Consider the following 14,829-nt stretch of genomic DNA (forward strand, 5'->3'; position numbering starts at 1 on the left):
TTGGTCTATGTGTCTGTTTTTGTACCAATACCATGCTGTCTTTGTGATCACAGCTTTGTAATATGGCTTGAAATCAGGCAATGTGATGCCCCCAGCTTTGTTTTTCTTTTTCAACATTTCCTTGATGATTTGGGTCTTTTCTGGTTCCATACAAATTTTAGGATTGTTTATTCCAGCTCTTTGAAAAATGCCATTGGTATTTTGATCAGGAAGGCATTGAAAGTATAGATTGCTCTGGGCAGCATCGGCATTTTAACAATGTTTATTCTTCTAACCCATGAGCATGGAATATTTTTCCATCTTTTTGTGTCTTCTTCAACTTCTTTCATAAATGTTCTGTAGTTTCTAGGGTATAGATCCTTTACCTCTTTGGTTAGGTTTATTCCAAGGTATCTTATGGTTTTTGGTGCTATTGTAAATTGAATCGAGACCCTAATTTCTCTTTCTACAGTTACATTGTTACTGTATAGGAAAGCAACCGATTTCTGTGCACTGAGTTTGTATCCCGCCACACTACTGAATTGCTGTATGAGTTCTAGTAATTTGGGGGTGGAGTCTTTTGGGTTTTCCACATAAAGTATCATGTCATCTGCAAAGAGAGAGAGTTTGACTTCTTAAAAAAAATGAAAGAAAGTAAGTAACAAACGAATGCTTATTTAATTAGGATCTTTGAGATTTCAATCTTGGATGTCCCTGAAAGGATAAATGCTTCTTGTCTACCCCTTTGCTCCCAGCTCACTGACCAGGACAATAAGGATAATATTGTTGTCCTGATGACCCCAGGGCTGCTTGGATCCCACACAAACACTATTTCTGGGGTGTACCATCCATCAGTACAACCACATTCTTCTTCCCCCACTATAATCTGGGTGATCCAAAGGAAGGGGGAATGTCTAACGAGTGCATGTGAGGTTTTGCTAGCAGTAACTCCAGGGACATAGTGGCTAAGAGAGTCTAGTTAAAAATCCCTAGAGATTCTAGATTTGTGACCTTGAAGGGGACTTCAGACTCTAGAGTGAATTAAACAACGATGATGATGAGATGATGATGATAGTAGACGTGCTTATCTTATTTATAAATTTGATGGTTGATGTATCCCATCAACTCCACCCCCTCAGATTATTAACCAGAATCTGAGTTTCATTTCCAAATTCTCAGGGGAGAAACTGGCTAGGTTGGACCAGACACTGCTCTCTGATCCAAGTAGCTGTTGTCAGGGTTAGGACCACAGAGCAAAGTAGGGCCTGAGCACCACCAACATGCACGGATCTACTACAATATGAAAGAAATCTGCGGAAAAAGCAGATTACCCAAGAGACAGATTTCAGCCCAAAAGAAAGAAAAATGTTCAAACCATTGATGTGCTGTACCTAAAATGGACTGCTTCTGAGCTGGACATCCAGAGGTTGATGGTCCATTGGGATAGATCTGAAAGCAATGGCTAGTTTGTGATAAAGATCAGAAGGAGGGAATAGACTATCCCCATAATGATACCTATACAAGATAATATTTTGTTGATGTTATTTTATTTTATTTTAAATATTTTATTTATTTATTTGACAGAGAGAGAGACAGCCAACGAGAGAGGGAACACAAGCAGGGGGAGTGGGAGAGGAAGAAGCAGGCTACCAGCAAAGGAGCCTGATGCGGGGCTCGATCCCAGAACACCGGGATCACGTCCTGAGCTGAAGGCAGACGCTTAATGACTGAGCCACCCAGGTGCTCCGTGTTGTTGTTATTTTAAAGTAGGTTCCATGTCCAACATGGGGCTTGAATTCATGACCCAGAGATAAGAGTTGCATGTTCTACCAACTGAGCCAGCCAGGCGCCCTTCTGGTTTGTTTATTTTAATCAATCAATTGATTGATTAATTTTAATTAATGCTAGTTTTTAATTATCATTGCTTTGCCTGTTTCCTGGCAGAATTATCATCTAAGTGGGTGCAGGAAACCAAACAGGTGTCTCAGAATTCTCTTCTTGGGACTCTCCTCTTCAGACTATTCTTGTCCATGTACCTGGTCACGACGCTTGAAAACCTACTTATTGTTCTGGCCATCAGCTCTGACTATGACCTCCACACACCCATGTACTTCATCCTCTTCCACCTGTCTTTTTCTGATATTTGTTTCAATTCCACCATGGTTCCAAAAATCCTGGTGAACATCCACACAGAGAACAAAGCCATTACCTATGCAGGCCACATCATCCAGGTGCATTTTTTCATAGTGTTTGGGTATTTGGACATTTTCCTCCAGACCATAATGGTCTATGACCAGTTTGTGGCTATCTGCCACGTCCTACACAACAGTCATTGTATGATCTGTATTTAGCCAACTTTGGTCGGACTATACACAGTGAGTCTCTACCACATGGTAGGCACTCAAATATTTGTCAAATGAATGAAACCAACTTTGAACCAACTTTTTGAAATAAATGTGGACTAAGAGGTTTTAACCATAGACTCACAGAGGTGGAAAAGAACTTTGTGTCATTCATTTCACTTCATAAGTGTTTTAAATGAGAGGATGGATTTCCTTGAGCAAGACTGAATTCCCGATAATGGATCCATTGATGCCAAGGACTATTTTGGGGAAGACAGATGAATCATTCTGCAAGTACATTATAGAACTTAAACTATACTATAATTCTTTCTGGGGACAAATGTGCCACTGATCTTTTTTTTTTTTTCATTTAAAAAATTTTTAGTTTTTTAAAAATTCCAGCATAATTAACACACAGTATTATATTAATCTCAGGTGTATAATAGAATGATTCAACAATTCTATACATTATTCAATGTCATCATGATGAGTGTACTCTTAATCCCCTCACCTATTTCACCACTCCCCCACCTATTTCAACCATCCCCTCATCTCCCCTCTGGCAGCCACCAGTTTGTTATCTATATTTAAGAGTCTTATTTTTTTAATATTTTATTTATTTATTGATTGATTGATTGATTGATTTAGTTAGTTAGTTAGTTAGTTTATTATGTTATGTTAGTCACTATACAGTACTTCATTAGTTTTTGGGGTAGTGTTCTATGAGTCATTGTTTGCTTATAACACCCAGTGCTCCATGCAATACGTGCCCTCCTTAATACCCATCACCAGGCTACCCCATCCTGCACCTCCCTCCCCTCTGAAACCCTCAGTTTGTTTCCCAGAGTCCATAGTCTCTCATGGTTCATCTCCCCCTCTGATTTGCCCCCCTTCATTTTTCCCTTCCTTCTCCTAATGTCCTCCATGCTATTCCTATGTTCCACATATAAGTAAAACCATATGATAATTGTCTTTCTCTGCTTGACTTATTTCACTTAGCATAGTCCCCTCCAGTTCCATCCATGTCAATGCAAATGGTGGGTATTCATCCTTTCTGATGGCTGAGTAATATTCCATTGTATATATGAACACGTCTTCTTTATCCAGTCATCTGTTGAAGGGCATTTCAGCTCCTTTCACAGTTTGGCTATTGTGGACAATGCTGCTATGAACATTGGAGTGCATGTGCCCCTTCTTTTCACTCCATCTGTATCTTTGGGGTAAATACCCAATAGTGCAATTGCTGGGTCATAGGGTAGCTCTATTTTTAACTTTTTGAGGAACCCCCATACTGTTTTCCAATGTGGCTGTACCAACTTGCATTCCCACCAACAGTGTAAGAGTCTGGTTTTTTGTCTCTTTTAAAATTCTTTAGGTTTAGGTTCAGGGTTCAAATTCAAAAGTTTTGAAAGTTTATTTTTAAAAAGTTTTGAAAAGACAGACCATGGGAAACATTTATTTCATCCCTATTTTTTTATTTTTTTTTTAATATTTTATTTATTTGAGAGAGAGAGAGAGCTTGAGTGGGGAGGGAGGGGGCAGAGGGAGAGAGAGAAGCAGGCTCCCCGGGATCATGACCAGAGCTGAAGACAGATGCTTAACCAACTGAGCCACCCAAGCGCCCCCTATCTCATCCCTATTAAAGAGAGGGAAGGAAAAAATTGAGTTTGCTGTTGGGAAGATTCAGTTTGATGTGCCGTGAAACACCCCACAAATAATTTCCACTTGGCTGTGGCACGGGTTGATCTCATGTTCCACCTTAATGGCCTTAGTGGGTTACAGAGGAGCAGGTCAGAAAGACAACATTATGCTTGGCTCAGCCTTACTCAAGATCCTCAGTTTCTCAGTGTGGCTCCCACTTCCTAAAGTCAGTTCTTCCTGATTCCTGATGCTCATGTGTCACAAATAAACTCTCAAGGACACTGTACACATTGTTGCAGGTCACTATCCAAATGGTGATGGGGTGGACAGTAAACCTGTGTGGGGTTGCCCACTTCTCCCTTCAGAATTATGGGCTTATCCTCCAGGTTCAGGGAGTGCAGCCATCTGACAGCCCTCAGCCGTTAGCCCTCTTAGAGAATTGCTCTCAGTTGAAGGAAGCTGACTCACTTACCTAAGGTCACACCACTCAAATCTCTTGCTGTGGAAGCATAACTACTGACAGCCATCTGTACCCACCACTCTTTTTTGCTCTGAGGATGCTGCTGGCTGCTCCCATCCACGGACTGATCACAGGTGGATACCAGTGCATGCCCACTGCCATGCTCACACAATGACATTCAGGACCAGGGTCAATTAACTCTGCCAAAATGGTGTCTCCTCTTTCTGGCATGAAGGACCTCAAGTGCCAGGCAACTGCATAGCTTGAAGTTCAATGGGACTTCTTCCATGTCTCTGAAAGTGCTACCATTTTAGGTGTCAAGACCTCTAAACTTGCTGAGGTCAGAGTTGAGGAGACCTGAAGCAAATACTGCCCAGTTGGCTCATTGGGCATGACATTAGACAGGGCTGCTTCTACTAACAAGCCTTGATTTCTGAACCCACGTGTCCTACACATTGGAGATACAACACATTATGATTGTCATTGACTTAGAGTGTACATGCATCATGTGAATTGTGTAGTCAGAATGTGCTGTGTATTTAAATGCCTGCAGTAAATATGATCATACTCTTTGATATCAAACATGTTCCCTTATTTTTCATTAAGCAAAAATTTTGTTAACTAACCATACTCTGTGATTTCTTTATGTAATATTTTACCTCTATCCTCACCTTCCCTGACAAATTTTATAGGTGATTTATATTGGCACCTCTATTTCCTCCATACTCATTCATCAACCCATTCTACCTGGATTTTTTATGCCTAACCCCTCACTTTAGAGGTAAAAAATGGAGCCTTCCCTAATATCCACAAAGGCCTCCATGTCACCAGCAAATGTCAAGGGATATATTCAGTCATCATTTGGTTAGTCCTTTCAACAGAACCAAAACTATTAACCACTCTGCTTTTCTTCAGAAAGAACCTCTTTGCCCCCATGACACTGTGGACACCAAGTAGTCTTTGAAATCTCCAAAGACCCTTCAAGGGATGAACATCACAGAATGTTCACTCCTAGTTTTCATTCTTGTAGGAGTTAAACGTTCCTTAGGGGATACCTTGTCATTTAAGTCAAACCAAAGAGAGAAGAATCTTTCCTTGAAGAAAATACCTTCCTCTTGGCCTACTGCTGTCTACACAGACACAGCATTGTCTGAAATTTTTCCATTCTTTCATCTTTCTGTCCCAAGGGAGCTGAATTGTTCAGAGAGAGGAACATCAGTAGAACAATTTATTTAATGAGAAGCTCTAAGAACTCAACCTTTGAGATGATAATAGCCGATCCCTTCTGCCCCTTTCCTATAATTCTCTGTTGCCAGGATAGGGGAAAACCCAAATGGGCTTCTCCAGGACAGACTGCAGAGAAGAGAAGGCTTCAATGATAACCCTCAAAGAGGGTAGGATCATTGCTTCCCAGGCAGGGCTGGAGGAGTACAAGGGAAAGGGGTGAGAAAGTGGGCACTGGGTTCTATCTGTAAAATAATGAAAGTCCCATATTTAGTTAGTTAACAAAGCTGAAGTCTCTGTAGTTTGAAGGTGCTTTACATGTTACTTAAGTCAGTTTTTTCCAGCTCTTGCTAAGTTTCCTTCTCTCTCTTTCAGAATCTAGAGCTTCTCTCCAGTAAGACTTATTTTCCAGTGAGTCTCCTCTTCTTCTCTATTCTTTCCCATAAATTGTAGGCTCCTGTTCAATTGCCTGTCCCATCATTTATTCATTAACTACTCACTGAAGATCTATTAAGCACAAGGTATTGACTATTTTCTTCCTCATGTGATTGGAATTTTCTATTCTATTCCCTCTTTTTGCTGGCAGATTTGACTTACTGATAGCACTTAATAGTTCTGTATTATTTTGTTTCCCTTTAGTGTCCACAATATATCTACAAATAATGTCATTATTTCTGGCATTTGGCACTCACGCTAATTTCCTTTTCTCATCAATCTCTTCAAGTGTTCATGAACATGTTGAATGATTGAAATTGGAATGGACTGCCTTGGCCTTTTCGTGAACTTAACACAAATATTTTAGTGTTTTAATGTAGAGTATCCTGTTGGCTGCAGTTTTCAACAGCTATTCTTTATTGGGTTAGGAAATTCTTAGTTTCCTCCTTAATGAGAGGCTCTATCCTGGCAACTAATCACAGGTATGGCTGCTACATTTTCTCAAATCCATTTTCTGTTGTGATTATGATCATGATTCCCCCTCATTTCCCTGTATTTATGATGAACTGTGTTTTCAAACATCCTAGCATTAAACCATCTTTCCATTCCCAGAATAGGTATGACTTGTTCATGATATTACTCTTTTAAATAGGTATGAATGCATTGCATTTAACCTGACTATTCTATTTTGTGTTCACATTCAGGTATATGATGAGCTTGAAGATTCCTTTTTTGCATTACAGTTGACACTTTTGGTCTCAATCTTTATTATACATCTAGCATTTGCATGTGTTGAACAACTACTATGTGCAGACACTATGTAAGTCCCTGGGAAGACAATGGTGAGCAAAAACAATCTCCATTTCAACCCACAAAAATGATATACATAATTACTAACATGATAGGCACATTAAGGAGTAGTACAGGATGCTTCACAAGTTCACCTCACATACTCTGTCCCTTCTGACCCTCACTGCTCTCCATCTCACTGGCCTCTCAAATCCCTTCCATCACCAAGCTCACCGAACCATGGGGGAACTGCAAATTCTGTTCTTTCTGCACAAAATGTGTGCTCTTTACTTATTTCCCTTAATTAACAATTACCCATCTTTCCTCTCACAGCTCAGATATTCATATTTCAGAGAAGTCTTTTCTACCCACCTCCCTAGGCTAAATTGGTCTTCAATGATTCTGTTTTCCTTTTAGTTAATTAGCATTCTATAGACCTTAATGATACTGAAGCTTTTTCTATCACAGAAGATGTACACATTTATTTTCGCATCTTAAATTTGCCTTTCAATTTTTAGGATGATTTGATTTATAGAAGCTTTAAATTTTTTTTAACAAATCAATAGATCTCTTTTTTTTTTGCAGTTAACTCCTCTGATTTTTAATATAACACATTCCCACTTGTCACTATGAACACACAAGCATATACTCTCACATATGCTTTGTATTTTATTTTAACGATTTGTGATTTTCCCCCTTCTTATTTATGTAGTCCATATGCTTTTTCCTCTTTCTTGGAAGAATCCACCTGGTAGGCTGTATCTGAAAGAAGGAGGCATAGGGTCTTCATTAACTAGAAGCACTACATGGTAGTCAAAAGAGGTAACAGACCTGTTGTGTTTATAATGATCAGAATTCCATCTTTGATGGCTGCCCCAGTTTAAGTAGAATATTGATAAATGATAGCCATGCAAGACAAAATTTTTGTGATGGTAAGAACAGAAACTCACATTTGTCAAGTGTCCTCTGTATGTCACAAGAACCACAGTAGAAACACTACATACATCATCTCATTTAATTCACTCACCAGGCTTGCAATGTAGGGAATATTTACTACTCCCATTGTAGAGGTGAGGTATCTGCAGCTACGAGAGATTAATTAACTTTGTCAGGGTCACACAGAGAGTAAGTTGGTAGACCAAATTTTTATTCCAGAAAGTCTGACTCAAGATCCCTGTTTCTAAATCACAGTTACATAATACTGTATTTTGGGACAGTTAAATATTAAAAAAATTGTCATAAAAGGAATACATTAATAAGAATAGTTATTATTTATTGACATCCTACTGCGTACAAAAGCATTTTGAATCATTATAAATAAGTTAATAGCAGTAACCACATTTTTAGGGGAAAAAAGACACTTTGAGAGTTAACTGTGACATCAGTAGGACACATCAGGTCACAAAGTGAAGATTGTTGAGTTGAAAACCCCATCTTAATCACTATGATAGGGTTATTAGAATAAAGGAAGTTATCAAAGAAAAGACCGTAAATGTCTTCATTATTTTGGAAGATCATACCAAAGAATAAATCGGTTTATATCCACAGATTTGAATAGAAGAATTAGAACTAGTGAGTAGCAGATAAAAAGAGAAAGATTTCTGCTAAGTTAAAGATAGTCTGAATGATTATGCACATTTAAAATGGAAATGGGCTATCACTTCAATGAGTGGATCACCCGGCATTGGAAGTCCTAATGAAGGGTAAAAGATATGCATGCAAAATGGGATCAAAAGTGAATACTGGAAGGCGCCAGCTGGCTGTTCATTGAAGGCTGCTTTTGCCTCCTTCTCCAGCAAACGCACCAGCTACATGGGAGCCCGAAACCAGACAGAAGTATCAGTATTCCTCCTTCTGGGCCTCTCAGAAGATCCAGAACTGCAACCTCTCCTCTTTGGCTTGTTCCTCTCCATGTATCTGGTCACTGTGCTGGGAAACCTGCTCATTATCCTGGCTATCCTCTCTGACTCCCACCTCCACACCCCCATGTACTTCTTCCTCTCCAACCTGTCCCTCGTTGACATCTGTTTCACCTCCACCACCGTCCCCAAGATGCTGCTGAACATCCAGGCACATAGCAAAGACATTTCCTATATAGGCTGCATCACTCAGGTGTATTTTTTTATGGTTTTTGCTGGAATGGATGATTTCCTCTTGACAGTGATGGCCTATGACAGGTATGTGGCCATCTGCCACCCCCTGCACTACACTGTCATCATGAACCCACGACTGTGTGTCCTCCTGGTTCTGATTTGTTGGCTCACCATTTTCTGGGTCTCCCTGATTCATATTCTACTGGTGGGGCAGCTGACCTTCTGTCCAGGCACGGAACTTCCACATTTCTTCTGTGAACTGGCTCAGATTCTCAAGGTGGCCTGCTCTGACACCCTCATCAATAACATCTGCTTGTATGTTGCCACTGCCCTGCTGTGCATGTTTCCTCTTACTGGGATCCTCTTCTCTTACTCTCAGATTGTCTCCTCCTTAATGAGGATGTCCTCCACTGAGGGCAAGTATAAAGCATTTTCCACTTGTGGGTCTCACCTCTCTGTGGTCTCTTTGTTCTATGGAACAAGCCTGGGGGTCTACCTCACATCTGCTGTGAACCATTCTTCCCAGAGAAGCTCAGTTGCCTCAGTGATGTACACTGTGGTCACCCCCATGCTGAACCCCTTCATCTACAGCCTGAGGAACAAGGATGTAAAGGGGGCCCTGCGAAGGCTCTTCAGTAGAGCAGCCTCGTGTTCATGATGGGCCATTGACCTCAGAACCAAGTGGATATTGTGGGCTGCAATTCAAATGTGAACTTAAGTTTGTCTTTTTCTCTTCTAATAGACATGTTTGATTTATCTGATTCCCAAAGTGCCCGTGACTTCCCTTTTATTTGTTTTTGTATTAGTCTCTCCTCAACAGCTCCCTCCATAGTCTTTTTTTACTTTTCTTCTCTATATACTGTCCATAAAGTTCCATGTTTGGCCAGCTTTCTTACAGCCATTCTCAAGATTTCTAACTTTAGGCTTAAAGTACTTATCATATCAAGTGCTTCTGTGGTTGCCCCCAAAATTATCCTCTAAAACATTGATGTGCTTCACCCTCATTTGTTGGTGTCCTTGTTTTCCCCACAAGAAATGGAATGAGATCATACATGGTCATACCAAAGTGTGTACCATATCAGAACTGTGCCTGTTCGTTCCTTCACATGTTTGACTTTGCATCATCTTGAAAAAATGTCCTGGAGACATTTCCTCTCATTCACCCCACTTCTCAAAAGAAGAGAGTGAGATTGAGTTGGCCTATAACATGTTAGCTGTCATGGAGTTTCTTTTTTTTTCATAATAATATTTTTATTATATTATGTTATTCACCATAAAGTACATCCCTGGTTTTTGATGTAAAATTCGATAATTCATTAGTTGCGTATAACACCCAGTGCACCATACAATACGTGCCCTCCTTACTACCCATCATGAGCCTATCCCATTCTCCCACCTCCCTCCCCTCTGAAGCCCTCAGTTTGTTTTTCAGAGTCCATAGTCTCTCATGGAGTTTCTATTCTACTTTTTATATGAACAGTGATGTGATTTTCAACTTCAAAATAGGAATCTAGATTTCTATGATTATATTCATAATATACTGCCTAAGAACACTAAGGTGTAGCTTCATTCTTTGTGATCCTTTCACCTTTCCTTCCTTCCTTTCATTCCTTATTTTACTTGATTTTTATTTCCTATACATGCAATTTTAAGATACACCCTCTAAGATCCTAAAACATGTAATAATGAATACATTAAAATTAAGAGTTATTCTCTCACATGGTTTAATTTTTATTTTCTGGAACTCTCTGAGGGTGCCATTAGGAATGGTAGTTACACACATGTGGAATGTGTTCAGAACTTAGCTCATTTGAGAAGAATGTTGATAGAACTGAGTGTTCAGTGAAGGTAGGATTAGTAGATGCTGTCCACATTTCTCCCACATTCCCTGGGATCCTCTCACCATGTTCACTGCATGACTGCCAATTACCAGCCCCAGTCAGCACCAACTTTTCCCAATAGGCCCAAAGTGCCAGGGAATTATGCCCGCACCAAGACAACCCTTGATGGAGAGCTATGGGGTTTACCATGTCTTTCACCCATTAGCTGGGATAATTCTGAGGTTTGTATTTTGTAGCATTTTCCGGAATTTCTCCACAGGATGAGGACTCTGCTCATTTCCTGTGTTAGCTGACTTAATATAAACTTAATTGGATGTATTTTCTTCCATGTGTCACTTCTCCTCTCTCTCACCCATGTTCCAATGCTCCTTGTTCCTTCCAATAAAGTGCTTGCACATAAATCCTTGGCTTGGCATCTGCTTCCCTAGGAACCCAAGATAAGACAAGTTGTAAAGCCTATAATGTATCAAGACAATATCCTGAAAGGAGAAATTTTTGGAGAAAAAAAAAAGGAACTAATTATCGGGAACATAGTTAGGACTGCAAAATTACACAAAAATTAAAGTTTGTTAGAGAGAAAAGACTTATTTGATGTGGCTTCAATTCACTTTGATTCCATTAAGTCTAATCCAATGTGAATTTATTTTTTGCCATGTACACATTGAGGAGGGAGCCAAATGATTACAAAACAGAGTGGCGAGCATAATAGTATTGGCGTGTCATAGATCCTGTTGAAAACAAAGGTAAAAGTTTTCAACCCACCTTGAGGATTTCAAAAAAAAAAAAGCTCTTTAAATTTTTACATTTAAACATATCTTTATTGGGGCACCTGGGTGGCTCAGTCAGTTAAGCATCTGTTTGATCCCAGAGTCCCGGGATCAAACCCCAAATCAGGCTCTCTGTTTCCCCTTGTAAGAACCCTGATGATTACATTGAGCCGCCCAGGTAATTCAGGGCATATTTCCCATCTCAAGATCCTTAACTTAATAATACTTACAAAGTGCCTTTCGTCATCTAAAGGAACACATTCACAGATTCTGGGGATTAGTGCACGGACATCGTTGGGAGGTTATTATTCACCTTACCACGGGAGACACGTGAGTTAGAATTTGCCAACAATTGGTTGATAAGGTCTTCAGCTGAGAATGTGGAGAGTCCGTCACAGCACTCTTTGCTGGTTTTCAGTGGACACGATCATCTCATGGTCCTGTCTCGCATAAAGATAAGGTTGCACTAGGCAGGTGTGCTTAGGTGACAAATGATAGAAGAGAATTTCCTGATTCATCTGAGCATAACTGAGCAGAGGCTCAGCTGGACACTGGGGCTCAAACACCATGAGGATTTCCTTTCAGGTTATCAGCTTTGTTTTATCAAACTGGCCACTTTCAAACAGAAAGAGACACAGAGACTAGCAGCTCTCACAACTCACACCTCGCAGCTGTACTATTTAAGAACTGGAATTACTTTGGTTACTCATGTGCCAAAGAAGAAGAAGAAGGAGAAAGGAGGAGGAAAAGGAGGAGGAGGAGGAGGAGGAGGAGGAGGAGGAGGAGGAGGAGGAGGAGGAGGAGAAGGTGAAGAAGAAGAAGAAGAAGGAGAAGAAGAAGGAGAAGGAGAAGGAGAAGGAGAAGGAGAAGGAGAAGAAGAAGAAGAAGAAGAAGAAGAAAGAAGAAGAAGAAGAAGAAGGAGAAGAAGAAGAAAGGATTAAGGAGATGTGGTCCATATATACAATGGAATATTAGCCATTAAAAAAAACGATTTCTCAACATTTGCTGCAACATGGACGGGACTGAAGGAGATAATGTTAAGCGAAATAAGTCGAACATAAGAAGTAGGAAGATCAATAGGAGAAGAAAGGGAAGAAGAAGAGGGGCGGTAAACAGAAGGGGGAATGAACCATGACAGACTATGGACTCTGGGAAACAAACTGAGGGCTTCAGAGGGGAGGGGGTGGGGGACTGGGATAGGCTGGTGATGGGTAGTAAGGAGGGCACGTATTGCATGGTGCACTGGGTGATATATGCAAGTAATGAATCATGGAACTTTACATCAAAAACTAGGGATGTACTGTATGGTGACTAACATAATATAATAAAAAAAAGGAAGGAAGGAAGGAAGGAAGGAAGGAAGGAAGGAAGGAAGGAAGGAAGGAAGAAGAAAGAAGGAAAAAAAGAAAAGAAAAAGGGGGGGGATAAGGAAAAAAATCTCAGGAAACGATTTTCATCTGCACAAATATGTTCTTTCCAGCTTGGGCCAGTCAACTATGGTCAGGAAACAATGTTACCAGCAGCCCCTTTAGAACAACATTTGTTTGTTTACTGGGTCAGTAATATTTTAGCTTCAACCACTGCAAGGATAAACAGGTACAGGTGTATGGGAAGAATGGTTTGTCATATTAAATTCCTGTTCTTTTTTTTATATAATAATTTTTTTATTATATTATGTTAGTCACCATACAATACATCCCTGGTTTTCGATGATTCATTAGTTGCGTATAACACCCAGTGCACCATGCAAATTCCTGTTCTTAATAAACCTCATCGAGTACGTTACATTTGTGAAGAAGGTGAATGCATGTCTAGGAGACAAGCGCCCTGGACAGATGGTAAGGTTAATACAAAGGGTGGGAGTTTGCCTGAGATGGATCTGGCTGGAGTGGAGAATGGGAGCATAATGCAAGAGGAGGACAGGAGTCCACAGCGATCGTGTGAGGCTTTCCCTGCCTTTGAAAGACTTTTGCTTTCATTTGTTCTGAGTGATGTGAGGAGTCATTGCAGGGTTTGGGATAGATACATGACACCATATGACTTAGGATCTGAAAGATTATTCTAGCTGCTGGGTTGAGAATGGATTGATTGCAGGGTGTGAGGATGTCTGCTTGGAGCCGACTGCCGAAGACCATGTGGAATATGTGTGGCTAGGGCCAGGGTGGTGCTAGTAGTGTAAGGGTTGAGAAGTGGTTCTTGGGGATATGCTGAGAAGGTAGAGCCAAGAGGATTTGTTCTCGTCAGGATATGGGTGTGAGATAAAGAGAGGAGTTATTTGTTATTTTTTATAGGGCAGGATCTTAAGGAACCCTAGAAGACTTCTTTGAAGGAAGATAAAGCTTTTTTAATCTCCAGGAGCACGATCTTGTTGACTGCACATGTTTGGATATACCGAGTAAAGAAGGAATAAATGGAAGAAAGAAATTTGCCTCTCTGCATAGCTATTTTCAGGGAAACGGAAGAGGGAGAAAGTTTCATTTCTATTATTCTCCTGATCTTAATTGTTTAAAAAGTACGGTGACAATAGAACAATTTATTTAATGAGGTGCTTTGAGAATTCAGCCTCCAAGTGCCGGGAAACTTTGAATAAGCCCTGGTGTCCCCAAAGCAGATCATGTTGGGCCTTCCAGAGATATGGGTGATGAATTCCCTGCCTGGATCATCTCCTTGAAATTTCTGAGGGAAAGTCACTGTAGGAGAAAGAGCCAGGGCAACCAGGGGTTTCCCTGATGCCATCTGAAAGAGTCAGTCCATCTTAGTAAAGGCTCAGGGTAGGGGTCAGGTGAAGGAGATGTGAACAGTGGAGAAAAACTTTTAACTAGACCAGAGCATTAGGGACACAGACGACAGCAGTGTTTCTCAAAGTGTCTCCAGATCAGCACTATCTGCATACCCTGGGAGCTTGTTAGACATGCAAATTCCTGACCTTCATCCCAGATCTACTAAATCAGAAACTCCAGGGTCAGGCCCAACCATTTGCATTTAATAAGCCACCCAGGTGAATTTTACGCTAAAAATTTGAAAACAAGGGCCTGAGGGGATTTGTTGAAATGCTTGATGAAGGACCCACCCAGGGCTGCATCTTCAGAGGTCTGAGGGCTCTCCACTTCCAAAATCTTACCTACAAATAATGACACATTTGTCTTTTTGCTTTACAAAGCTTGTGTCCCCTCTCTTTTTTCATCTCACGCATTTGTTTGAATTATCAGAATGCTATTACAAGTTCCTGGTTCATAGCTGCGACCCTTTGTGTTCATT

General features: G+C 40.5%; 1 protein-coding gene across 1 annotated transcript; it reads left to right on the forward strand.

The window, feature by feature from the left end:
* Positions 1 to 8,682: 8,682 nt before the first annotated feature.
* On the forward strand, positions 8,683 to 9,621 carry LOC113242681 (olfactory receptor 7D4-like). Its single transcript, XM_026480809.2, has one exon. It carries the CDS (start codon positions 8,683 to 8,685, stop codon positions 9,619 to 9,621), a length of 939 nt encoding a protein of 312 aa, XP_026336594.1.
* The last annotated feature ends 5,208 nt before the right edge of the window (positions 9,622 to 14,829 follow it).

The sequence above is a fragment of the Ursus arctos genome, unplaced genomic scaffold (assembly GCF_023065955.2).
Source record: "Ursus arctos isolate Adak ecotype North America unplaced genomic scaffold, UrsArc2.0 scaffold_14, whole genome shotgun sequence".
Classification (NCBI taxonomy): domain Eukaryota; kingdom Metazoa; phylum Chordata; class Mammalia; order Carnivora; family Ursidae; genus Ursus; species Ursus arctos.

Coding starts and splice junctions, on each gene's coding strand:
- LOC113242681 (XM_026480809.2), top strand. CDS start 8,683: ATGGGAGCCCGAAACCAGACAGAAGTATCAGTATTCCTCCTTCTGGGC.